This window comes from Protomyctophum bolini (genome assembly GCF_963924005.1).
Source record: "Protomyctophum bolini genome assembly, chromosome: 11".
NCBI classification, from domain to species: Eukaryota; Metazoa; Chordata; class Actinopteri; order Myctophiformes; family Myctophidae; genus Protomyctophum; species Protomyctophum bolini.
The window spans coordinates 16,245,893-16,271,262 of record NC_137872.1 but is presented as its reverse complement, the minus strand read 5'-3'; the positions used below and the strand labels follow the sequence as shown (position 1 = coordinate 16,271,262).

Below are 25,370 nucleotides of genomic sequence, written 5' to 3'. Positions count from 1 at the left end.
ACAAATGGACCGTGGCTCCATTCATTTGGTTGCATTTGTAGACTCTCAAAACGTTTTCACATCTAGATTAAAAGTCTAAAAGCAAGGTGTGTAAGCTAGACACTATTTATTAAGAAGCAGCGTTTCGGTCTTCCTCAGTTACAATTCAAACTCTCTCCAGAGCGTGTGTGTAATAAATGTACAAATTAAAGTGAAATGAAGACGAATGTTTTACATATCAACGTAAATTCAGATGGTTGTTGTGGAATCCCAGTCCCCAGCTGGGTAGCGGGAGTCCTTCTGCAGAGCAACCCCACAGAGGAGGATGGCCTTGGTTCCAAGAAAAATAGAGAGCCTTTGATAAGGACAGAACGTAGAGTTTTAGTAGTGATTTAACAAGGCGACCTCTGTGTTCACACATCCTGTCTGTCTCTCTGTCTCTCTCTCTCTCTCCCTCTTTCTCCCCCTCTCTCTCTCTAACACACACACACACTCCCTCTCTCTCTCTGTCTCTCTAGCACGCATGCACGCACGCACGCGCGCGCGCACACACACACACACACACACACACACACACACACACACACACACACACACTCCCTCTCTCTCTAGCACACACACACACACACACACACACACACACACACACACACACACACACACACACACACCATTGAAGGATTGGTGTATGTGTTCCCCAATTAAGCAACCAGAGTAGAGTCTTGTGTTATGGAAATTCATAAATAATAGGGAAATGATATGCTAATTAGGCCTTCAGTTCAGTTTATTTAGCTGGATTACTAGAGGGTATGTTTTTAACTCCCCCATATGGTATACTGTACCTACAATGCAGACATTATATACAGACGTTTGTATGCATACTGTGCTTAAAAACATTGTGTTGGTTATCACCTCTAAAGATGGTTTTGTAATGTGCTGTCCTAAGCAGTGACAGAAACCAGCTTCATTTGTCATTGAGACCTTGAGGGAGATGCTGGTATTTCATCCCATTGCATGTTTCTTCAAACTGGGACAAGACCTCCGGGGCGCAATGCACTATGGGAGCTGTGCCACTGTGTCTCGTAGCCCACAGCTGGAACGTGATAGGCTGTTATGTAATGAGCACTATAGGAAGTTCTTTGTTGAGCCGTGGCCTTTTGAATGGTGTCCCGGTGTCATACAGTAAAATACCTATTTACGGGTGGGGTAGCGTTCTTTGACACTGTAACTGCACAAGTACTGGCCAATGATGTTCCTGGTGTCATGATCTAAGCATAAATCATTCCATCATTGCTTTTGACACTGGAAAACGTATTCACCCTAAATCATTGCAAATTGCTTCATACAAAGCTTCATATTACGTTCACACTGAGATTAGCTTTCTATGCAGATGAGAAAACAACACTTTTCCATGTAGTTCACTAAGTCTTGTCCATTGCCGGAGAAAAGGAGATTGCTGCATAGCAATAGCAGGTCAAACAACACTACTATTAGTTTAACACATTATAATGTTGCTGTCGGGCAGAAACATCTTATCTCCACATTTCAACTTTTCAAAAGTTTTCCTAAATGAATGCCCTCCTACGTCACACTACAGCGGTAGTAGTCACAAAAATATCCGATCTACAAGATATTTTTGTCCTGAAAATCCTGAAATCCTGAAAAGTAACAGTTTTGTCCATTAATGATGTTTCCAACGATATGCAACGCCATCCAGCAACGGATTGTGATAGCCAGTCAGATTTGAATAATAAAAGAAAACAACAGGTCCACAGCAGAACACACAACAACAACCCATACCTGTCCGTTGTTTTTCCATCTCTCAGTGTGAACACAGCCTAAGAAAGGGCTTTCACGTCTTCTAAACATGAAATATTGTTTTTCAAATAGATATAGATATTCCACAACAAGACTGTTAAAATCTCATCCGGATGCCTCTGAATAAGATTTGGCAAAGGTGAAATAATGACTAACAGTTCTGACTTTCAGCCAGCAAGCAAAGCACACGCATACATACACAAGCACATTTAGGGTACACACGCAGACAATTCTTATATCGATATACAGAGAGAGACACATCTGCTCCATGCACCCCTGCTGAATTGCTTCCTTATATGTGCCTCATTGTAACTGTCTCCCCCCCCCCACTCCCCCCACCCAAGCAGTTGGACTCGGACAATCCTCCACAGAAAAGGGAGGGTAAGAGTACCCAGGACAATGCTTGGGGGAATTCACTGGCAGAGGACTGCAAGGTAGATGGATGAATGCTGACTGGCAGAAGTACCTGACGGCACCGTGCTTGCGCGTGCCACAAGCAGCACAGTGTTTGTGTCTGTGGGCTTGCAGTAGAGTCCTCCGTTATGCCACTTTCATCTTTTCAACAGCATCACTACTACATTGCTACATGCAACCACGCTCTGCATTTTGGACCAAGTCAGATCTTTCCAAATTCAGGCATATAGGAAAGAATGTGCCACTTTGAGTAACTATCAGTAATTACGTTGCAAATGGGCTGGTTGCATCTGGCTGTTTTGACGTGAAATTGCATGGTAGTTTAGTTTCTATTTTCACATGCTATATGTCATCGTTTGGCTCCACGTTTCTACTTTAGCTTCACAGCTAATTATATTCACAATCATATTAACATTTCTCAACATTCTTTCTTTCTTTCATCAATAGTTAATAGTAGTGGTTTATATCTGTGTTATTTTTGTGAGGCACTAGGCCGTGTCTTTGCTATTTCCATTCTTATTTCTGTTCATGTAAGTCTTGTGTGGATCTGTGGTGTGTTTGTCGTGGTGTGTCAGTGATAGAATGGCGCACCCCACTGTATTCATGTAAGTCTTGTGTGGATCTGTGGTGTATTTGTCGTGGTGTGTCAGTGATAGAATGGCGCACCCCACTGTATTCATGGATTATGTTTCTAGGTTTATCTGTAGATTCTGTGGACGTCTGTCTCTGTACATTTCTCGTTCCGTCTTCCAGTCTGTTTGGTGCTTCTGTGCTTTGTCTCTGTTGTTTCTCCACGTGTTTATTCTTACCCTCTTCGGATTTCCAATTTCTGAGAAACAGTTTGCCATAGATTAGCTGCCTAGAGATATTGGTGTTTCATTTAAATACGATCCTCCAGGATTATAAGGAACTTTATCCCGGAAAAGATATCTTTGCTAAATATTTAGGGGCACTTTCTCACTAGTAGTGCTTCTGCAATGAGTTATGTTGTGGAAATTGGACTCTCTTACCTTATGTGTACAGTGATACTGTGTTGTGTGTGTATTATAGTGTGTGTTTAGTGTCATTTAGTTCCGATAATGCTAGTCTCCCAAGCTCCAATGTTCAGCCTGCCAGCTCCCATTCTTAGCTATTATTGTCTTGTGTTGTGGTTCCTTTGTCTTGTGCACCCTGGTGTCCCAATGGTAACAGGTCAATTGGGCACCGTGGACATCTGGGCACCTCGATGTAAAATTGGCTATTTTGTCCAAAATGTTAAAGAATGAAGTAAAATAAAGTAGTACACATGATCATTATATGCTTAAACATTTGACAATTAAGGTCTAATATTTCTACAATTGCTACAAAACCTGTATATCCTGTCATTTTGGGGCATAAACAATAAGTTGAAGAATAAAATTAAGTCTGATAATGATGCAATGTGCATGTTCAAATCATGTCTACTTTACGTTACTTGCTATTTTTCACATATTACATTTTTTAACAATTTGGACAAAACACCCAATTTTACATTGAGGTGCTCACTTGACCTGCATCCGTCCCAAATTCCAATGTGTGCTTCTTATGTCTTTGTTTTTGTGTTCAACTTTTGGCTGTGGTTCCTTTGTGGGGAAAAGTTAGTGTCAGCATTGGGAAATAAAAAATCTGTCTGATCAGCCCCTTGCCCTTTCAGGATGAGCTATCGGACTTCAGCGGCTCTAAATCAGCCACACCCACCGCGGCCTCGGACAAGGAGAGGGAGGATGGGAGCAGTAAGAACATGGAGGTGCAGGCTGCCCCGGGGACCCGCTCCATCTCTGTGGGTAAGTCAAACACCTATTTTGTAATCACAAAGCCTAAAAGCCTACGCAGATATGACAAATGACTTGAATATACAAATAAATTAATGATTTTATACTTGTGTAAAGATGTAAAGCGACGTGCTTATCAACATGGAAACGATTGATGATTATGCGAGTAGACAATGATGTACTAATTGTGATAGGCCTACACCTAACATCTGACAGCTACACGGTAAAACTCTGAGGTGTTGAAGGTCATATTTATAAAAAAAATATTTATTTCCTCGTACCCTCATTTTTTCTCCCTAATTTAGTTGTTATGCCAATTGATTCCTCCCTGCACACATTGATGTGACTGGTCACTGCTGTTGTATCCAACTGGCTGGAGGTCGTAGAGCCTTCCTCTCGCCCAACATTCCCTGTTGACTGGCAGCCCTTGGGAGTATACGTGTAGTGACAAATATCACCCTTGCCACCCGGCTTCCTTCCTTAATGAACAATTGGGCCAATTCACCCTTTGGCAAGTCCCAGCCCATGGTTGTGCCCCTCTTTGCACCCATTGGTTGCTGTTTCGTGGTTGGACAAAAATCCTCTCTCTCCATCCACTACCATTGAAATAACATGTTTTTCAGTTGCTTCGTATTGATATCAGAAGGCTGACTAATGGTGAATTGTGTTCATATAGACACTCGACAAAGCCGGTTGCGTGGTTTAACATTTGTATTTAAAAATAATAATACAAATAAATAATACATCCACGCGGTCATAAAAAGGTGTGTAGTAATGGTATTGCTTTCCCTCCCGAAAAGTATGATTGTGAAAGAACCATTTTAATTATTTTACTGGGACCAGGATTTTGTTTGCCTGCATAAGCATGCGGCCAACATTATCCTGTTTTTTGTTGGGTAATGTACTTTCTTTCCCTAAATGGATCAATTGAGGCAAACATAGTTGTTGCAAGTGTGATATCTAGTGGCTCAATGCAGTCTACTACTGCACCTGTAACTCTGAGAGTGACCAAATGGACCTGTACGGGTGCATCTGTTTAGATTAACACACTCTCTGTTTTTCCACATGGATAAGTGAACGCTGGGGATTTGACTGTGTAGTAAAGTAATTATTTGATCATCAGTGCGAGAATCAAAAGAAATGTATTGTCCATGTACAATAACAGGTCAACAACAGTTCATTTGGTCACTTGTCCTATAATCTCATGGTTGATTGGTTGTTGTGGTATTTGTTGTGTGTAGGTCTGCCTGAGAAGGAGGGAAGCTCAGACGTGCAGGATATCATCGAGTCAACCCCGGAGCTGGACATGGATCTCAGTGGATACAAGGCATCCAGGTAGTGCAAACAAACAATCGACCCATAAAGGGTCGATATGGGTTTGGTGTGTTTAAGAATGTGAGGAGACATTCACCACACCTAGGCCACTTTTACATGGCAACGGTCTCCAGAGAAAACAGCAAAGTCCCATTGCCTTCTCATTTTCTATTCAGCTTTTACACACAGACAAAAGAGTGGCTGAAAACGCTGTAGTGTGCATGCCAGCAGGTGGCTAGGTGGAGGTGGCGCACTGCCAGATAGACCCGGCAGTGCGGCACACAAGCGTACTAGAACCACTTCTGCTCTACTTACTATTACAAGGCTGTTTGTTGGTTTAATTCACCAATGCAAAGATTTCCACTCTGGAAGAAATTTTCACTTTGTTGCATTTTCACTTTTCAACCCTAAACAGACCCGGCAAACTTTATTTTTCTGTTTTCTATGGAAACCATCCTCGTGTAAAAGGGACCCTAGCCACAGGCTAGGGTTGTGAAAGGTTTAATGGCCAATTAAGCGTGTGAAAGTTATATCTTATATATCTTAGTTACTATACAGTATATACGTGCAGGAAGCATGTAACGCAGGAAGCAGTCACGCAGGAAGAATGTAATGCTTGTAATGCATGTAATGCTAAAGCATGTAATGCAGGAAGCATGTAATGCTTGCATCCGCCACGCTCTTCATGCTGCTGCACACACACAACACACGGGGGCACACACAACACACGGGGGCACACGCTGTCACGCTATACACAACACACAGGTGACATGTGTTTTGCCACTACACACTGCCACCGCCCACTCCACAAACAGTCAGCTCAAGAAAGTGTCAGCTACAACAGTGGAGCGCTAAGCGTCTAAACCAGGAAATGTCGCATCACGACTTTTGCTCATTCCTTCACACACACACACACACACACACACACACACACACACACACACACACACACACACACACACACACACACACACACACACTGGCAGAAGCCTGGTAGCCGGAGGAGGAACTGTCGCATCACGATTTTGCTTAGTCCTTCTAAATCTCTGCCCTAGCGCTCGCTTTATCGCTGACATTTAAGGCGTATTACTGGTTTGTAAAAAATAAAATAAAAAATCAAGACAAAGCTCTAGTATTTAGTTGGGCAGATTTGTGGGTCCCAAACAACACAGTTCTACACATACACAATGCATATTGCATGCATGAAGATGCACTTAGAGTACACGTTGTTACTCTGTTTCTTAGTTAGAAAACATGTTACAGACTTAATCGCTTAATTTCCTTGTCCCGATATGTAATTGTAATGGGGGGGGGGTACAGTGCATGAATTTTACATTTAATTTCCTTGTTGCATTGCCTGGTGGGGGGTGAGGGTTGTCTGATCAGGGGTAGCAATGCAGGTCCTGAATGCTTTTTTTGATTGCCTCCACCCCCCCTCTATCTCTCTCTGTCTGCACAACACCCTTACATCCCATAGCCTAGAGAGGCTATCATGCAATTTCCATTTGACCAAAAGAAAAATACACTGTCACCACACTGGTCGATGTGCTCACATAAACGTGCACGCATTGGTTTTGCTCACAAACCATGCTGTCTTGAGTCGTATTGGAAGTCTACATGAGTCATTCAGGGGTCCAAAACCCTGCAGGTGACCCCCCCCCCTCTGTATTTTGCTAATGCAAACAACCCCTAATGTTTAGACTTTAAACAAAGCCATGTCCAGTAAGAACTGATCTGAAATGATTATTCTTCCAGCACTCCTACCAAAGGCATTGAGAACATGGCATTTGACCGCAACACAGACTCCCTGTTTGAGGAGCTGTCGTCTGCAGGCACAGGGCTCATAGGGGACGTGGATGAAGGAGCTGACCTGCTGGGTGAGTTTACACAAGTTACAGATCACACAGGCAGCCACCATGGTCCTGTCAAAAGCACATGGCACTGTAACGGAATAATGGCAGCACTTAGCAGGTCTTGTTATATCTCTGATTGCTATTTTGTTGCACTGGATGAAGTCAGCCAGTGAAGCAAACTGACACATGACATTATCATTAACATTGTCGACATCTCCTTTCTTTATGCTTTAGTTTGAGTTGAACCGTACCTGATCAGTTATCCTGCTGAACGCTTTCATAATGTATAACGTAGGCCTGTTTCCTCGTGGTTATGTTCTACCAATCAGGCAAACGATAGCTAACCAACTGGAATTAATGGTCAACATTCAAACTCACTATACTTTTACCTTTATAATAACCTCTATAGTTGAATGAAACATCTAAACTAATCACTTAACTTGTAATGTGTTAAAAAATAAATAACCAAGGATTTTTGGTGAGTCTAAAATACCAGTTAACAAGCTGAATTCTAGCACCAGTTCCAGCAATGCTACCAGCTGCAGTTACAGCAGCAGCACTTACTCTACGTTTGACTAGCTCTTATGCTAAAACAGAATGTTAGCCTTCTACCATTGCTGCTAACCCCATCTCTCTTTCTCCTCTGTGTCATCCTGTGGCTTTTGTCCATAATCCCAGTGGAGTACTCTGGTGTGTATGACCTCCGACCTCTCCTTAGACAAAATGTTTCTCGTTTAAGTTCCCTTTATAGCCACTACTCTCTGCCCCACTCTCTTTCTTTCTCACATATCCTCCTCTCATCTCTACAGTTCATAGCTTCTTTCTGTGTTCTGCTTCATAGCGGTTGGCTATCAGTTTAAATGCTGCACAGCTTAAAGCTTTTCAATTTCAACTGACTTGTTTTGGCACATGCTCCATCCTTCCAAGCTCACAGAAGTGCTATCGTTGAGGCAATGCTAAACAAGCGCTTGAATGGAGTTTTTTTTGTATCGGCTTTATATTTGGATTTAGGCCTGACTCTTTGTCCTTTGACAGATTTAACATTGTGCCTGTGGTTTTGTTTATTTGTTCTCCTACTGACTCTGTTGTATCTATAGACTCAACAGCCTCTCTTCCTCATTGCTTATGGAGTCAACAGCTAAACATCTATAGCTCTGGCTCCTCCATCAGTTTATCCATTCCTCTGTGTCTCTCTCTCTCTCTCTCTCTCTCTCTCTATCTCTCTCTCTCTCTCTCTCTCTCTCTCTCTCCCCGTGCTTGACTTGGATTGCATGGTTTTCTCAGACCTTAGTTTGCTTGGTAAGACCTCACCCGCTCTCTCCATCCTTCTCCAGTCCAGTGTTGTGACGTGTCTTGTGTTGTTCTAGTGTTGTGCTTGGTTCTGTATCTGTACAGTAGCTCCTTTATTGTGAACCCTATACAAATATCTGTCCCAGAAGATATTTCACATTCCATGTTGTGTCAGTGTATGAATGAATTATCTATACTTGCACAGCTTCAGTTGGAATGTAGTCACTCCTCTAGCTCAGGGGTTCTCAACCCGTGGGTCGCAACCCCTCAGGGGGTCGTCAAATTATTTTGGGGGGTCCCCAAATTATTATTTTTTAAAAACCTTTGTTTTTTGCAATTGAATGGCTTGAAAATGGAAATGAAGAGTTTACATAGTACACATAGTACATGCATAAACTTTCCTTAATGATTATATCTGATTTCAGTATTCATTTATGATATTTTTTCTTTATTATTAAGGTCCCTGCACACTGGACGCGTTTTCGGATTTTTAGCTCCGTTTTTTCCGTCGGTTTTCGGAAAAACACACCCAGTGTGCAACCTTTAAGGTTATTTTTACAGTCAGTTTGTATTGGGGTGGAGAGAGGGGGGGCGAGGCGGGGGTCGCGAGACATGCCCAAAGCATTTCTGGGGGTCCCCAGCCAAAAACGTTGAGAACCCCTGCTCTAGCTGATTGGTGTGAAATAACTTGTCCTTTTTTCCTTCAATAAAATCCCAATGCTGTAATGTTTTGTGTTCAGGTATGGGCCGTGAAGTTGAGAATCTAATTCAGGAAAACACGCAACTGCTGGAGACAAAGTAAGTGGTAAACTATTCTGAATCCCTTCCCCATCAGTGTTTAAGGTACTACTTCCCCATCAGTGTTTAAGGTACATACTTCCAAACCTAAGTTGAAAAAGGAAATAAAATAAAAAGGGGACGATATGAAAATGTCATGTTATGATTATTGTGCCCAAAATAATTGCAAATAAAACTCTTAAGATGCAACCACCTGCACCCCAACATATGGTGGAACATTAGCTAGAAATAGCAATTGCGAAGATTTGGTGTAAAAAGTAGTTACAGTACAGTGCCAACTCAGGTCCAGTGGATGACGGACAATTTCACAACAAATTAAAAGCTCTGCGATATGATTAATGTGAGAATTATTACTATATATACTATATTGTAAGTTGTCTTACGCCTGATTTGTTTGCGCCAAACAAACACGAAACCTTTTATTATCCCTTCCTTTCCACAGGAATGCTCTGAACGTGGTGAAGAACGACCTGATCGCGCGCGTGGACGAACTGGCGTGTGAGAAGGAGGTGCTACACGGGGAGATGGAGGCCTTGCTGCAGGCTAGATCCAAGATGGAGGACAAGAACCGAGAGCTGGAGGAGGAACTCAAGAAGTCAGTTTAAGAAACAACAAGCATTCCAAACCTCTGTTAACCACTGTTGATCTTCACAGAAATGTTTGATCTAGTCATATTTTAGTCAACTAAAATGCATTTTGGCCGGCCGCGATGGCGTTTTTGATTTATACTCGGCTTCCGCAAATAGCATATCTACAAGCTCCAACATGTCGGAGCTGTGCTTGTTAGATCGGCTATTTTCTAAGCGTGACAACCGCACACAACAAAGCATAAAATGACTTTCTTAGTTCTATTGAATCTCTTCTTCACTAGTCCCTACCTATGATTCTAGTCTAGTTTTTATTTGTTTAAAAAATGGTCAGTATATTTGACCTGAAAAGAAAAATGGAAGCACGATCACGCAGCAGTTGTGCAACAGCTTACTTTGACACTTCTGTACCCTGTCCTTCCTAAATAAATAAAAAGCTCAGTTTAATTAGTCATAGTTTTAGTTTAGATTTATTCAGTTTTTATTTAGCCTTCCTCACTGCTTGTAACTGCTGCCCTGGGAAACAGCTTTATTATTATTTTTTATTACCGGTAATAATGAAAGTGAAAGTATGAACATGTACAGTAAATGCGTGATCTTTTCCAGAGTTCGAGTGGAGATGGAGGAAGTGAAGCAGAAATCTAAAGATGAAGAAGATGTGAGTGTTTTTTATGATAAAAAAAAATGTTTGCCACAAATTTCGTGAATTTTGGGCTAATGTTCTACTGGAATATGGATGCCGGGGTTAAAGTGCAGCATAACGCCTCCCTTTTGCGTTTGTGTGTGTGCCTACGTGTGTGTGTGTGCGTGCGTGCGTGCTTGTGTGTCTGTCCATGTGCATCTGCCTGTGTGTGCATGCTGCCACAGAGTGATGTGCCGACTGCCCAGAGGAAGCGTTTCACCAGGGTGGAGATGGCGCGTGTTCTGATGGAGAGGAACCAGTACAAGGAGAGGCTGATGGAGCTACAAGAGGCTGTGCGGTGGACAGAGATGATCAGGTGATGACATTGATTTAACCATCCCTAACCTAACCTCGCCCACCAGGCTTTCCACCACCTCGGAGGAAAGCCTGGTCTCTGTTTCATTTCGGTATATGATCCGCTCGGGAGCAGATGGTATCGTTACCTCATGTTGTAGTATTGTTTTGTAGTCGACAGGCAGGAACAACAAACACGAACTTCCTTTTCCCTCAAACCGGAAGAATAACAATAATAGCTCTCGTAGCCTGCAGCTTTTATTGAGAAAAATCGGTTTGAGGGAAAAGGAAGTTCGGGTTTGTTGTTCCTGCCTGTCGACTACAAAACAATACTACAACATGACGTAACGATATCATCCGCTCCCGCCCGGATCATATACCGAAATGAAATGGTTCCCAGGCTATCCCTAACCTAATGCTTAAACACAGCCAATACGTACCTGTACGTCAATTCAACAAGGTTTGAAGGAATGGTTAAAGAAAGGGTGATAAAAATAAACATTACAGTTCCTGGGCTACAATTGTCGGTTTTGGATAACTTTGCCCCTATGTAAACTGCTGTCTAATATGTTGGACAGCATGCTGCAGATGGCATGCTGTCTGTCCCCTGACTTTATAAGAAGCAGTCTACGAGAATGTCTTGAAATACACGGCCATTATCAAATAATATAATGCCATATCTTGTTTTCTCTTCCCAGGGCCTCTCGGGAGAACCCTGCTCTCTCAGAAAAGAAGAAATCCAGCATCTGGCAGTTGTAAGTCCCCTCAAATTAATTTGTCTCACTGGATGTTTTCCTTTACTTTTTGTTTCTTTCTGAAATATGCTTATCTTGCCGTATAACGCCCATTCCAAATTAGCAGCTTTTAAATTCCCTCTTAAAAAACATTCACATTTCACATTTCCTTTTCTGTTTGTTCACGGGGATGTGCTAATGAATTGGCACTTGGCAGCATGAGGTAATCTCAGTCTGTCTTTGCCCCCGACATCCCCCATCACTTCCTCCGTCATGGATAACCTGGATCTGTCCTTCTCCATGATGTTTTCTCCCCATGCTTCAATCGCTGTTAAATACAAAACAAAACAAAACAACGCAGACATTGACTGTGGTTTCACATTTGGTATGATTGCTTCCAACCGTGCAGCTTCAGCAAAGTTTAAATTTGATATGCCAAAGTTGAAATAAAATATGTAAAACAGAGAACCCCTGCCCCAGGCTCCCTGCATGCCTAACATTATTGTACTGTGATTGGTGGTGGCAGTGGGTGAGTCTTGGTTTTCTGATCCGTTCATTCCCTCCTTGCTCTCCCCCTCTTTCCAGACTCCTTCCCAATGTTCTGCCATGATCTGAAAACTCACTTCTTCACTCTCTCTGTAACCCTTCCTGCCACATTCTGCCTAAGTTAAGAATGAAGTTTAGATGGCATGTTATTTAAACAGATACTAGGTCCATTGTTTACCTGGTATCCTTAATTTCAATGCACACATTGTTATTTTGATAGCATATTGTTTAGATAGATGCTAGCTTCTGGGTTTCTACCCTGCATTCTACTCTATGTGATTACCTTGCTCATGTAAATTGTAATTTCCCGTTCTCTTGTCTGCACCGCTGTTGTCTCTCTCCCTCTGTCACGTCCCGGGCCTGGACCCCTTTAGCTTCAGCAGACTGTTTAGCTCCTCCTCCACCACCCCCCCTGCCCTAAAGAAGGTGGAGGCCCAGTCCACTGTGAAGTACAACGCCCCGGGCGGCCTGGTGAAGAGGAGCAGCACCTTCTCACAGTTCCCCACCGAGAAGTCCAAGACCTTCGACTTCCTCAATGAGGAGTGAGTATATACAGTACCGCTGGAATCTTAAGAGATTCAGCAATGCATTGTGATTCGGCCATACACAAATCAAATCGCTACCTGGTGAATCGTAAACAAATTGAGTCGTGAGGGCATTGCCAATGCACACCTCTAAGCGTTTAAAGTTTAAAGTTTTTGCAGTATCCTCACAGCCTATACGTGTTGAGAATCACTGGGCTAACCGATCTCACTTCGCTGTCTTCCCCAGAATGGACCCATGCAGCTCACCTTCCCGCAAAGAGCAGAAGAGGGCCCAGTACAGACAGGTCAAAGCTCACATGCAGAAGGAGGATGGACGGGTCACCGCACACGGATGGAGTCTGCCCAGTAAATACAAGGTGGGACTGGGAGGCCACGTTCAACTAGCCGGGTGCAAGCTTGTAGATCTGCTAATTTTGCCGAAACATTTAATTATTTGCCTCTTATGACATGCCCTGGAAAGGGTTTGTTGGGTTAGTTAAGTTGGTTTACGTGTTTCTAGAGATCGAGTGTCGGAAAGTGTGAGAAAATGCCCATAGTAATGCCAGCTTGCTCGAGGGGCACAGAACATAAAGTCACTCTGCTAATCTGCCAGCACATTCAAATGTAAATGGATGTTCTCTGTGGCTCTGTGTTGGTTGCACCCTGACAGGTGGCAAACGGCGGTCAGCCAGAGAACAAAATGAACTTGCCAGTGCCAGTTTATCTTCGACCTCTGGACCAGAAAGATGCTTCTATGAAGGTACATTGTAATTGTGCTTTGGCAACATTATGTCAAATGTCATGCAAATATACACCAGCCTGTTGAATTGAAAAACTGTTTTTGAATTGATTTATTTTCTTTCTTTCTTTTTTACCTTGAAAGAAATAGTAAAAAAAAAATATATATATAGTAAAACTAAATTATTGGGTGTCTTTTTGGGTGTTCTTTTTCTATTGTCCAGCTGTGGTGTGCTGCAGGCGTTAACCTGTCTGGAGGAAAGGTATCTGACACCTTCAAGCAGAGGAAGGGATCCGTGAGCAGTCTGGACCAACTGGAGCAAGACAACAAGGTGTGTGTGTGCGCAGTCTGCAGTGATGAGTGATCCCCTCCAAAACGTATCTGACAGAACGTACACACTGCACCAATGAGTCTGTTCCTCATTCGCAAGAACTAGCATTTTGCTGCATGCACGAGAGTCAATATGGCCTCAGTGAGTATAAGTCAAACCCCCAGTAAGGCTATCCAACGTTGAAGCTGACACTACATACTGGCGGAAAGTGGAACTGCAGCACGTTCATGGAGGTGGACGGACGTTCAGTGACCGTGACGTCATGTGCATAACGTGCGGTTCGGTCTCTATCCGGTTCCGTCTCTATCCTTTTATTACTCTATGGCATAAGCCCACATTTAGGGGAATTGGAATTGCACTGTATTGCATGTTGTCATAGCCTGCATCCGTGATACATATTTAGGCTAAATATGCATTTGTGAAGTTTGGCCCAGTAACAAAGAGTTGTGGTGTTCATACATATTCTTAAAATGTGAAGGGATGAATAATAAAACCTTACACACGGCTCACAGTAAGGCAGTAGTTTTTGTGCATAGTTCAGTAAACACATGTTTACATGATGTTTTCACAGTAAACACTGCATTGTTTTCCTGCCCTATCTAATGTCACCTGCCTTTTGCGGGCTCGATTGAGACCTGAGAATTGAGCGTTATTATACCTTTTTGAGACCGAAGCGTTTCTCCTCCCCTCAGGAGCAGGAGAAAGGGGAACAGCAGGAGAGGGAGAGGGAGGAGATCTCCAGCAGGGTGTGGGTGTGCACCAGCACACACTCCTCCACCAAGGTGATGGTGCTGGACGCCAGTCAGCCCTCGGACCTGCTCGAGAGCTTCTACGCCTGCAACACCCATGTCCTGTGCATCGCTAGTGTACCCGGTAGGTTTCACCCACATCCTATGCATTGCTAGTTTTGGATTCAAGTAGTCTCGCGTAGCCAGACAACTATTCCACAATCTCTGGAATGCTGGAAGTATTATAGAAATCTATTTTGTCATTTCTGTTCACAAAAATAAAGTTTAAAATATCTTTAGAGCTTATTTTTTTAATATCCATTTCTGCTAAGCAGCAAGCTATATGCTTATATGATTGTGATTTATATTGGGATAAATTTGCGTGACTGTAAAGACGAAACAGAAGTGGGGAGGAGGCTTAATCCCCTTTATATTTTACTCATGATCAGAGCTTCCGTTGCTCCAGACTGTATGAGGGAAGCATTTGAAAATTGCGAGAGGCAACAGTCTGGCCACGCTAGACTAGGATCCACGTGAAGCCCATCCTGTTGCAATCACGTGGCACTGTTGGGCTGACCTGCGGTCTACAGGCTGACCTGCGGTCTACAGGCTGAGCTGCGGTCTACAGGCTGACCTGCGGTCTACAGGCTGACCTGCGGTCTACAGGCTGAGCTGCGGTCTACAGGCTGACCTGCGGTCTACAGACTGACCTGCGGTCTACAGGCTGACCTGCGGTCTACAGGCTGACCTGCGGTCTACAGGCTGACCTGCGGTCTACAGGCAGTTTTGACTTATTTTCTGTCTCAGGGGTGATGGAGTCGGACTATCCAGCGGGTGCCGAGGTTCCCCAGGACCACCCGGAGGCTAGCCAGCAGGGTGACGGAGTGTCCCTGGCGGGCAGCGTGGCCAGCATGGGCTCAGCGGGCAGCGACGGCACCATGGCGCCCGAGGGAACCACCGCCGAGCCGCAGACGACCACCGCTAACGCAGCGGGCGCCGGAGACCAGCCAGCTGAGCTCAGTGCCGTCAACAGCTCAGGTGCATTTCATATCATACAAGGAAGCAGTGGTAGATAGTAACTAAGTATATTTACACATATACTGTACTTCAGTACAATTTTGAGGTGTTCTTATTTTTTACTTTACTGGAGTATTTCCAATTGCCAATACTTCTACTCCACTACATCTCAGAGACAAATATTGTACTTTTACTCCACTACAATTATTTGAAACCATTAGTTTGTAACTGTACGTTTTAACAGCGGGCGACAGCCTGTGTTATTTTCCAGAAGTGCGTTATTTGTCTATGGGATCCGGCAATGCGGCAACTACTGGCGATAGCAGGCGAAGAGGCGATATAGTCTAAATGTTGGTGAAGGAACGTCGTTCAAAAACATGAAAATGTTTTTGGATGACATCATCCGGCGATAGCCAATCAAATGAATGTGTTGCTTTGTTTACCCTGTAGAAGAAGACGTTCGCACAACAGCTAAGGACTGGATGTGCGCAACCCTCTTGTTTTAAACTTGCTTTGTTTACCCACCACGTGGAACGGTGATATTTTACATTACATACAGTAATGACTGCATTACCGTATGCCCACTAGGAGATTTTTATAGCCACTGTTCAAACGTAGGGTAAGACAAACCAAGTCGGCTCGTCGTTGCAACCTTCCTGCTGTTCTGTAGCTTGCATCAGCCCTGCTTCATCATGTCATCCCTCTCTGACCCACACACCGCCTGCAGTGGAGCTGTCCAGAGAGAGCAGCCCCAAGGAGGACGGGGGGGTCCCCACGGCAGACTGTGCGGAGGAGGCCACTGAGGCCACGGAGGAGGCCAGCGACGCCGGCGCGGGCGAGGCGGGAGAGGAGGAGGTTCACAATCAAAGCCAGCCTGGCATTTACACGGAGCACGTGTTCACCGACCCCCTGGGCACCGCTCCCACCGACTCCTCCTCGCTCACAGACACCCAGAGGTGAGGAGGGGTATTTGACTTTGTCGAGCGTCTATAACAGTGGTTTTCAACCACCAGTGGTCCTTGAGGGGGTTCCAGGTGGTCCCCAGCTAAATGATGGAGAGTTGGTATGCAAATTGCCCCGTATAGATGAAACCAATGGACCCGTAAAGTGTCCATTTGGTTTCATTTTACACGCTCAAGAGTTACATTATTGTTAAACATCTGCATTACATAATTTACAAGAAGTCTACACAATTAGAGAATGTACAAGAATTGTTATTTTCATCAACGACAACAAAATATTCTACGCTTTGGGTCTGAGAGGCTAAATGTCATCACCCATACATAATGTCTATACCATGGGTTTTCAATCCTTTTCATATCAAGGACCATTATATATTCGGGATTTGAGCCACGGACCACCATTTGATTTTGCCTCTCAGACCAAAGACTTTTTGATGGATAAGATTGTTTCCACAATTCCATGCTGTATTGATGCCCATAGTGGAGATAACAAGTAATGTTGCTCAAAATAACAATTCTTCTACATTCTCTAATTGTGTAGACTTCTTGTAAATTAAGCAATGCAGATGTTTAACATTAATTTAACTCATGATAATTATGATAATAATTTGTAAAATATTTGTAAAATAGGAGAGTAATAGTAATGGCCAAAACACACAAAGACTTTGAGCAAAGTCAATCAATAAAGGTGCCGTCAAACATTTTCAGGAAAGTTATTTAAGGAAAAACTATAGCAATAGAGGAGCCACAGCAAGAGGCTATGGCAATGGTTCTCAAAGTGTGGTCCAGGGACCCTCTGCGTTCCTTGAGGGGTTTCCAAATGGACCCTTACAGGTACTGTAACTAACTCTGAGAGTGTACAAATGGAACCAAATGGACCCTTCATTTGTACACTCATTTGTATCACATAGAGAACATTCCTCATGCACCAGCAAAACCCACAGGTCCATTTGGTTCCAGTTTGGGAGTGGTTGAAATGAAAAGGTTTGAGAAACCCCTTGCAGCACTATCCACTTGGGGGTGATTGGCATGGAAACCTTTAGGTTAGCCCTGGTAAAAGCAGCAGGTGCTGCGTTTCTGTCTGTTTGTATTGTGTATTCCAGAGGACCAGACCAGGACGGTGAGGTGGTTCTGCCTGAAGAGAGAGACCTGCCTGAGGGAGAGCTCTTGAGAATGAGCAGCGCCCTGCCCACCATGTGGCTGGGAGCTCAGAACGGATGGTGAGGATATTGTAGGGCAGGGTTTCCCAAACCTTTTAGCCCATGACCCGAAAGAGAAATGTGATGTCTCCCCCCGGGACCCAAACTAGTTCGAGTTCTACAAGATCGAGCCTGTAGAGCGGCTATTTTCACAACTTCTTAAACATAATTTATGGAATGTCTTTGATTTTCGTTTGATTTCTTCATGAAATTTCTGGAAAAAATGTTTTTAATTCATGAAAATGTTTTTTGTAAAACGTTTTTGACATAATAATAATTAAAAACATAATGTAGGATACCAAATATTAAGCGACCCATAAAGAAATTGTCCACAACAAACAAATGGGTCCCCACCGACCCAGTGCTGTAGGGTAGGGTGTATGCCACTGGAGGCCACTGTCACACTGCGTTCACACTGGAAGATATAAAAAAGATTCAAAGCTACACAGCATGTTTGTAGCTTTGCATCTTTGTAGCTGAAGTTGAAACCAGCTCAACTTTATTGTAGCTTTTGTTGCTGTTATAGCTTTTGTAGCAGCTGCAAACATTGAATGTATCTTTGTATCTTCACGTCGCCGGCTTCTGTTGAAAATTAACGGTACCCTGTATCTGTGAACGCAGCAATGCAGCAACACAATAAAGTGGAAAACAAAAGTTTATTTTCATCTCTGACCGTTCTAGATAGATCTTAACCCATTAAAACTGGGTACCCACACAAAAACATGCAGTAATCCTGGTCTCTAAACTGCCTCGCCCTGGCCGGCCGGGGCGCCTGATGGAGGGGAAAGGAACTGGTTGGAATAACGTGTTCCTTCCACGCGCTACGTCCAACCAGGGAAACTCCCCCCTGTCAGGTGTAAAGGAGCAACTTGGACACTCAAGCATGAAGGAAGCATGAGTTAAGTCCGTTGCTCTCCCCAGGTTGGCGGAGGGTGTGTAGAGCCCAGGATCACAGTAGATGATTGAAAAAAATGGGTTACAAAATCGTGGGATAAAAAATATAATAAAAAAACTAAAAAGAACTGGGACATTAAAGCATCTGTGTGGAAAATAGCAAATATACAAGCTCATAGTGCGTCACTTGGTGTGTCAAGTCACTACTAAGCTTGTAGCTTGTAGATCGTGAAAGGTTATGCAAATCTTTGAATATAAAGTATATTATTATCTAAAATCTTTGCTTCTGGTGGTTCCTGGAACCAAATATTTTGAGATGGGGGTCGAGGTCAAATACATGGCACCACTGATATAGGAACATACATTTTTCAGAGAACTGTTAGGATTTGGAAGGCATTTGTAGAATCGACCTCAAGGAAGGGATTCAGTTGCCATGGCAGTACCTCCCGCAGTATGAAACACACAGCGGTTTACACTAACGTCTCTGGTCATGTTCTACTTGCCCAAAGGTCATGTTCACTCTTGTCCAAAGGTCAATGATCACTTGCCCAAAAGTGATTTAGCTAATTTCTCCTTGTTCTTTCAAAGCCTGTACGTTCACTCAGCTGTGGCTCGATGGAGGAAGTGTCTTCACGCCATCAAGCTGAAGGACTCCATCCTCAACATTGTGTGAGTACTAGTAGCCTACATGTTCTCCTGTGCTCAAGGTGCACACAGACATTCGTGTCTCCTTTATTTACATACAGGACTTAATGTCACACTTATAAAACCATGGTGTGACTCTTGTTACAGGCATGTGAAAGGGAGAGTTCTAGTGGCGCTGGCAGACGGGACACTAGCAATATTCCACAGAGGCGCTGGTAAGACACATCATTAATGTCAGCTTATAGATCTGCTATTTCCTGGGTCCAATAACGACGTGACACCACGTTGCCAGTCTGACATTTGGGCAAAGGTATTGGGCCCAATTTGACGGCAGAATCACTTCCTTATAGACTGCTTGGCTCTGAAGGAGTCTGGCCGATGATGTCATCCGTGGCCTAAAGTATAGAACATAATTACATGAACATAAAAATATGGATTCTACGGCAGCCTTGGTGACTTTGCATTAGAAAGTGACAGACAGACAGACAGAAGCCACACCATATGTATTCAACATTTTGTGAAACTGGGTGACAACATATACAATCTTTATAATACATCACATTACCACCTATCATCTATATTGTTCGTTCCTCGCCAATAAGACCTACAGTAGTTTATCCAAATCCCTTCAAAACCGCCCTGAAAACCCACCTTCTGAGTTGAGATTGATTTCAACCGTTGTTTTATTGCTTTTATATATGTTTTTTTTCTTCTCTCTATGGAAAGTGTAAAGTGACAAGTGATAAATTCCATGTATTTGTATTATCTCATTCCATGGCAGAGGGTCAGTGGGACCTGACCAACTATCACCTGTTGGACCTGGGCCGGCCTCACCACTCCATCCGCTGTATGACTGTAGTCCACGACAAAGTCTGGTGTGGATACAGGAACAAGATCTATGTCATCCAGCCCAAGGCCATGAGGATAGAGGTACAGCTGTCTCTTCTTTGTCACAAGGTGTCATGTTCTATCACTGAAATTAGCTTTTCTCTTCAGGTTGTTTCGGTCGTTTGCTTTGCCTTGAGTGCTGTCCTGTTTTTAAAACCTAGAGAAAGAGAAACTGCAAAAGCAGAAAGCCTGCAACACTCCAAATTAGATGACTGGTCTTATACTGTAGGTGCAAGACTCAAAGCTACCGACTGGAATGAAGGAATAGCCAGCACACAAGAAATGTCCCTTTCACATGGTTTATTTACCTCTGACGGAGGTCCTGTTTTTCAAACGTGTCTTTTTTTAAAAAAATCTTGTGGCGTAGCCATGGCCAAATTAGCCATTGGGCCAGTGGGTCCGTGGCCCAGGGGCCCTTTGGGGAAATTGGACCGTGTGGTACTGGGTTTGAGGCCCTGAAAAGGGCTCCTGGGGTCCTTCATTGGCCGTTGATTTAGTTAAATTTAGGTCAAAAAGATGATAAAAACGCGCAAAAACACAAAGTTTGCGAGCGTGCTATGGGGGCCCTGCAAAAATGACCGGCCCAGGGGCCCTTGTGGGGAATAATCAGATCACGTTAATTCTTAAACTGCAGAGCTCAACCCCTCGTTGCCTAATCGCCAGGACTGGGCAATAACATAGCAATATTATATCGATACGGTGACTAGATATTAGATAATCATCTGGGATTTGAGCAGATCTACAAACTCACACAACATGTTGCCTTGTTGTGATGTGGTGTGAGTTTTCTTTAACATTTTCTGTGTCACCCTGTCGAGCAGAAGTCGTTTGACGCCCACCCCCGCAAGGAGAGCCAGGTGCGCCAGCTGGCCTGGTTGGGAGACGGCATCTGGGTGTCCATCCGACTGGACTCCACGCTGCGCCTGTTCCACGCCCACACCTTCCAGCACCTCCAGGACGTGGATATTGAGCCCTACGTCAGCAAGATGCTGGGTACGCCTTCTGAACACTAATAGTAACCAACCACTCGCAATACAACTTTTATCATGTCAGATTATTATGGATTTGGCCACAGAACCCCATCTGAAAATATTACTTTGACGACCCCCCCCACCCCCCCCCTCAATAAAAGATTTGTGTTGGGTTTCAAAAATATTCCAAATTCTGTGATGATATTGTATTATTAAATGCGTGGAAACATTATAAATCAGAATCAACTTTATTGTCACATCACAGTTTTACAAGTAAAAAAAGTGGGTGAAATTGAGGGGGGGTAAGGTGGTCAAGGCAGGAAGAAAGTAAAAACACCTGGACAATACAAAAAAGACACACTAAAACAGAATAAACACAAACACCTGTCTTTGTGTGCACGCTCCTCCAGGCACCGGGAAGCTGGGCTTCTCCTTTGTGAGGATCACGGCTCTGAGTGTGTCATGCAGCCGACTCTGGGTGGGGACCGGCAACGGCGTCATCATCTCCATCCCGCTGTCCGAAGGTAACCGCACCCTTCTCCACACTGGCATCATCACACAAGGGCAGGGCGATGAACCACTTGAACCCCATTATATGTGGTCCAGCGGAGTCCCTCAGGGCTCTATACAAAGCGTTGATTTCGTCGACTCAAACTATAACGATTTTTTTTGGGCGACTACCAGTTTTCACGGAGGAAAACTAAACAAAAACTATGGCTAAAACTAAGACTAAATATACTGACAATTTCATCAAATAATAAAAACTAGACTAAAATGAACAGGGACTAGTGGAGAAGAGATCCAGTATAACTAAAAGACAAGTCATTTTATGACGATGAGTTTGGTTGCATGCTGAAATAGCTATTGTGTTCTGCGAAGGTTTCCCCAGAATACAGATGCTGGGGTTTAAGTGGCCGAAAATATATCGAAACTGATATTTTAGAAACCGAAAACGGACTTATAATAGACTTATAATAGTATTATGCTTTGTTGTATATTGGTGGTGTTCAAAAATAGAGAATCTACAAGCTCTTTTTGAGCTTGGGGATCTGCCAATTTCACTATGAAAAACAAAAATAAAAAATAAAAACATTAATGAATTGTAATTGAGGCAAACGTTTGAAATAGTTGATAGTTGATTTGAAGTCATATCACCCAGACCTACATGACACCATGCACACCAAACCATCATCTCCTCTATAGTTTCCACCGGCTCGACTTTAGATTAGTCTGTTCGGCACCAGTGGAAAATATTAAGAGTTTTGTTAATTTGTCATGTGCAGTGTCTCTTATTATATATTTTATTTGTTTTATCTGATATTATCTTTTTTTTTAACTCATTTTCTAAACGAGCAGGAGTCACCGCAAGAGGTTATTTGTCATTGTGGGAGGGAAGCAATTTATTGTCACCAACCTCATTTCCTCCTCCGCTCCCTCCATCCTCTCATCCTCCATTCTGTCCTCTCCTTCCTCCCTCCATCCTCTCATCCTCCATTCTGTCCTCTCCTCCGCTCCCTCCATCCTCCCAACCTCCATTCTGTCCTCTCCTTCCTCCTCCATCCACTTCTCACCAAAGGTACAGGTCCTCAGCATGGACACTCACGTCTTAGGGGTGAGTTTCTGTACCATTGCACATCAATCCCCCCACACACCCCCTTCCCTCTCCCTCTCTCTCTCAAAAGAGAGGGAGCAACGTGTCAGCCATTAGATATCGTCGCTGTCGGTGGAAACCTTGTAGCTATGTTCAAAACCTTGTAGCTATGTTCAAAACCTTGTAGCTATGTTCAAAACCTTGTAGCTATGTTCAAAACCTTGTAGCTATGTTCAAAACCTTGTAGCTATGTTCAAAACCTTGTAGCTATGTTCAAAACCTTGTAGCTATGTTCAAAACCTTGTAGCTATGTCCAAAACCTTGTAGCTATGTCCAAAAGTAACCTGTGGTACACAGTGGACCCAAAGTATGTTTTTTTTATTTAGTCACAAGCTCGTGCTAATAGTGCTTTTCATTGGCTCAATATTTATAAAACCCACAAACAGACTTAACGACTTAAGAAAGAATAATACGAAATTAATAGCAAAAATACCAGCTCACACAGCGCTACTTTTGTAGAAACTAGCTTTACATAGAAATTAATCTGGAAATTGAAATATGGAGATAAGAGGTTTCTGCCTGACTACAATGATACCATTGGCAGCTTCTCTCTCTCTCTCTCTCTCTCTCTGTCTCTTTCTGTGTGTGTCTCTCTCTCTCTCTCTCTCTCTCTCTCTCTCTCTCTCTCTCTCTCTCCATGGTTTTGGGGTCTGGCATCTGATCCTCTCCTCAGGGTCCGGAACCATGAAGTCATCGCTCTGTACTGATACCCTGCTGCTTTAGGCAATGCAAAATACTGACCACAAACAAACGTGTGTGTGTGTGTGTGTGTGTGTGTGTGTGTGTGTGTGTGTGTGTGTGTGTGTGTGTGTGTGTGATCTCTGCTAATAACTTGGTCTTGTGTTGGTCTGTTTGCTGAGGAATCAGGGCTGGGCACTCACCAGGCTGTCACGATCATGACATTTTACTTGACGAATAAATACTTGCGATTAACGGTTTAATTGTGTTTTGTTTTGCATTCAGTGCTGAAATACGTATATAAAAAACTCTGTTTGGCTTCATAAACAAAAGTGGCACACAGCAAATATGACAAATTACTTGACTGCCATATTTAATAATTAAAACGATATATAAAAAAAGTGGAAATGGCTATCTACAAGCTCACAATTGCAACACGTTGTGCTTCTGTTTATTTATATATTTGGGATTATGTCAAACCATTGTGAATCTGTTCTCAGGCATTTGTGTAATCATTGTGACAGGCCTAGTGGTACAGTTACAGTAGTGTATGTGCTTGCCATGTGCGTACAGAATGTATGCATCATTAACATGCTCATGTTCTGACCTGTTGGCACTCTCAAACAGCCAAGCCTCACCTGGCATTTGGACTTTTTCTTTCTGTCTAAATCAGTGGTGCCCAAACCTTTTAGCTCTGGACCCAACCAAAAAATGTAATATCTCCCCTAAACAATCATTTAAACGGGAATGACATCAACGATATACCTTATCCACCACTGCTCGTGTCTCCGTGTCATTGCAGTCAACAAGACGACAGGCATTGTGTCCAGACATCCCGGTGCTGCGGTGCGGCTGTACGTCGACGACGGCACAGAGAGCACCGCTCCCGCAACCTTTGTCCCCTTCTGCTCCATGGCCCACGCCCAGCTCTGCTTCCACGGACACAGAGACGCCGTCAAGTTCTTCGCCGCCGTACCGGGTAAGAGAGGGACGAGACCATGGTAGGAAGAAACCGTACCGTACCGGGATGACGGCATGAATGCTGTCTTGTGCTACTCAGGGAAATGAGGAACCTTATGCCGGGTGTTGTGATGTGCAGTAGTTTGACATACTGTACCCCACACAATATTAGAACAACATGTGATATGCATAACATTGTTGAATATTGCAATGACTCAAATCTAAAGAAAAAACATAATTTATACCCGGTTTGTTAAAAATGAATACAAACCTGGAAATAAGGTTTCCCTTTGTGAAATGTAAAAGTCTTAGTTTTGTGATGTGTTTATTGTGCATGTTTGTTGATATTGAGATGAGGATACATTGTTGATTATTGTGCAGCCCTAGTGCGACATCTAGTGGACTGAATGTTGTCTATACTAGCACCTTACATAGCCACCAGGGCCTGACATGAGCTCTGGCGCCACCTCCAGGTCAGGTGATGCCTCCCCCAGGCTGCACGGACTCCGGCTCTGATGACCCGCCATCCGAGTCCTCTGACACGGCTACCTCCGAACCCAAATCCTTCCTGGTCATGAGCGGAGGCGAGGGCTACATCGACTTCAGAATGGGTAAGGAATTGCTGCACGTTGTGTGTGTGTGTGTGTGTGTGTGTGTGTGTGTGTGTGTGTGTGTGTGTGTGTGTGTGTGTGTGTGTGTGTGTGTGAGAGTGTGTGCATCTACAGGGCAAAGAAGTACAGTATGCCCTCAAACAAATATGAATAAAGTATACAGATGTATACACCCTATACAATCATCCTGACTGGTACAGAACAAGAGACACCATCAATGCATATACATTTACACAGACTGCTAACTCTTCAATTTCAAAGGTTGTGGCTCCCAAGACAGCCTAAATAGCATTGTTTTATATATATATCTCTCATTACAACTGTATTGTAGCTTTCGACTATAAGTTAACCACTTAAACATTGTATGGAAATCGTTCACAGAAAATAGCAGATCTAGGTTGTAGATCTGCTTTTTTCAGCAAAGATATTTAATGTAGAGCGAAAACAGTCCTGAGGGACTCCGGTCAAGTATA

The 25,370-nt window shown here is 43.5% G+C and overlaps 1 protein-coding gene across 8 annotated transcripts in view; it reads left to right on the top strand.

Moving 5' to 3' along the window:
• spag9a (sperm associated antigen 9a) overlaps positions 1-25,370 on the top strand; it is a 37,989-nt gene that overhangs the window by 7,738 nt on the left and 4,881 nt on the right. The window contains exons 6-31 of one of the 8 annotated variants that reach the window (XM_080776329.1): positions 2,145-2,231; positions 3,884-4,013; positions 5,243-5,336; positions 7,071-7,192; positions 7,847-7,858; positions 9,199-9,256; positions 9,699-9,851; positions 10,450-10,501; positions 10,711-10,841; positions 11,518-11,574; positions 12,474-12,641; positions 12,871-13,000; positions 13,294-13,383; positions 13,586-13,693; positions 14,392-14,566; positions 15,229-15,459; positions 16,166-16,394; positions 17,504-17,620; positions 19,082-19,162; positions 19,286-19,353; positions 19,920-20,068; positions 20,848-21,019; positions 21,408-21,521; positions 22,574-22,609; positions 24,129-24,305; positions 24,760-24,897. In XM_080776329.1, the coding sequence (XP_080632455.1) occupies positions 2,145-2,231; positions 3,884-4,013; positions 5,243-5,336; positions 7,071-7,192; positions 7,847-7,858; positions 9,199-9,256; positions 9,699-9,851; positions 10,450-10,501; positions 10,711-10,841; positions 11,518-11,574; positions 12,474-12,641; positions 12,871-13,000; positions 13,294-13,383; positions 13,586-13,693; positions 14,392-14,566; positions 15,229-15,459; positions 16,166-16,394; positions 17,504-17,620; positions 19,082-19,162; positions 19,286-19,353; positions 19,920-20,068; positions 20,848-21,019; positions 21,408-21,521; positions 22,574-22,609; positions 24,129-24,305; positions 24,760-24,897 (3,079 nt within the window). Of the gene's footprint in view, positions 1-2,144; positions 2,232-3,883; positions 4,014-5,242; positions 5,337-7,070; positions 7,193-7,846; positions 7,859-9,198; positions 9,257-9,698; positions 9,852-10,449; positions 10,502-10,710; positions 10,842-11,517; positions 11,575-12,473; positions 12,642-12,870; positions 13,001-13,293; positions 13,384-13,585; positions 13,694-14,385; positions 14,567-15,228; positions 15,460-16,165; positions 16,395-17,503; positions 17,621-19,081; positions 19,163-19,285; positions 19,354-19,919; positions 20,069-20,847; positions 21,020-21,407; positions 21,522-22,573; positions 22,610-24,128; positions 24,306-24,759; positions 24,898-25,370 lie in introns of all 8 variants that reach the window. The other 7 variants (XM_080776328.1, XM_080776335.1, XM_080776330.1 and 4 more) reach the window with 7 other exon arrangements.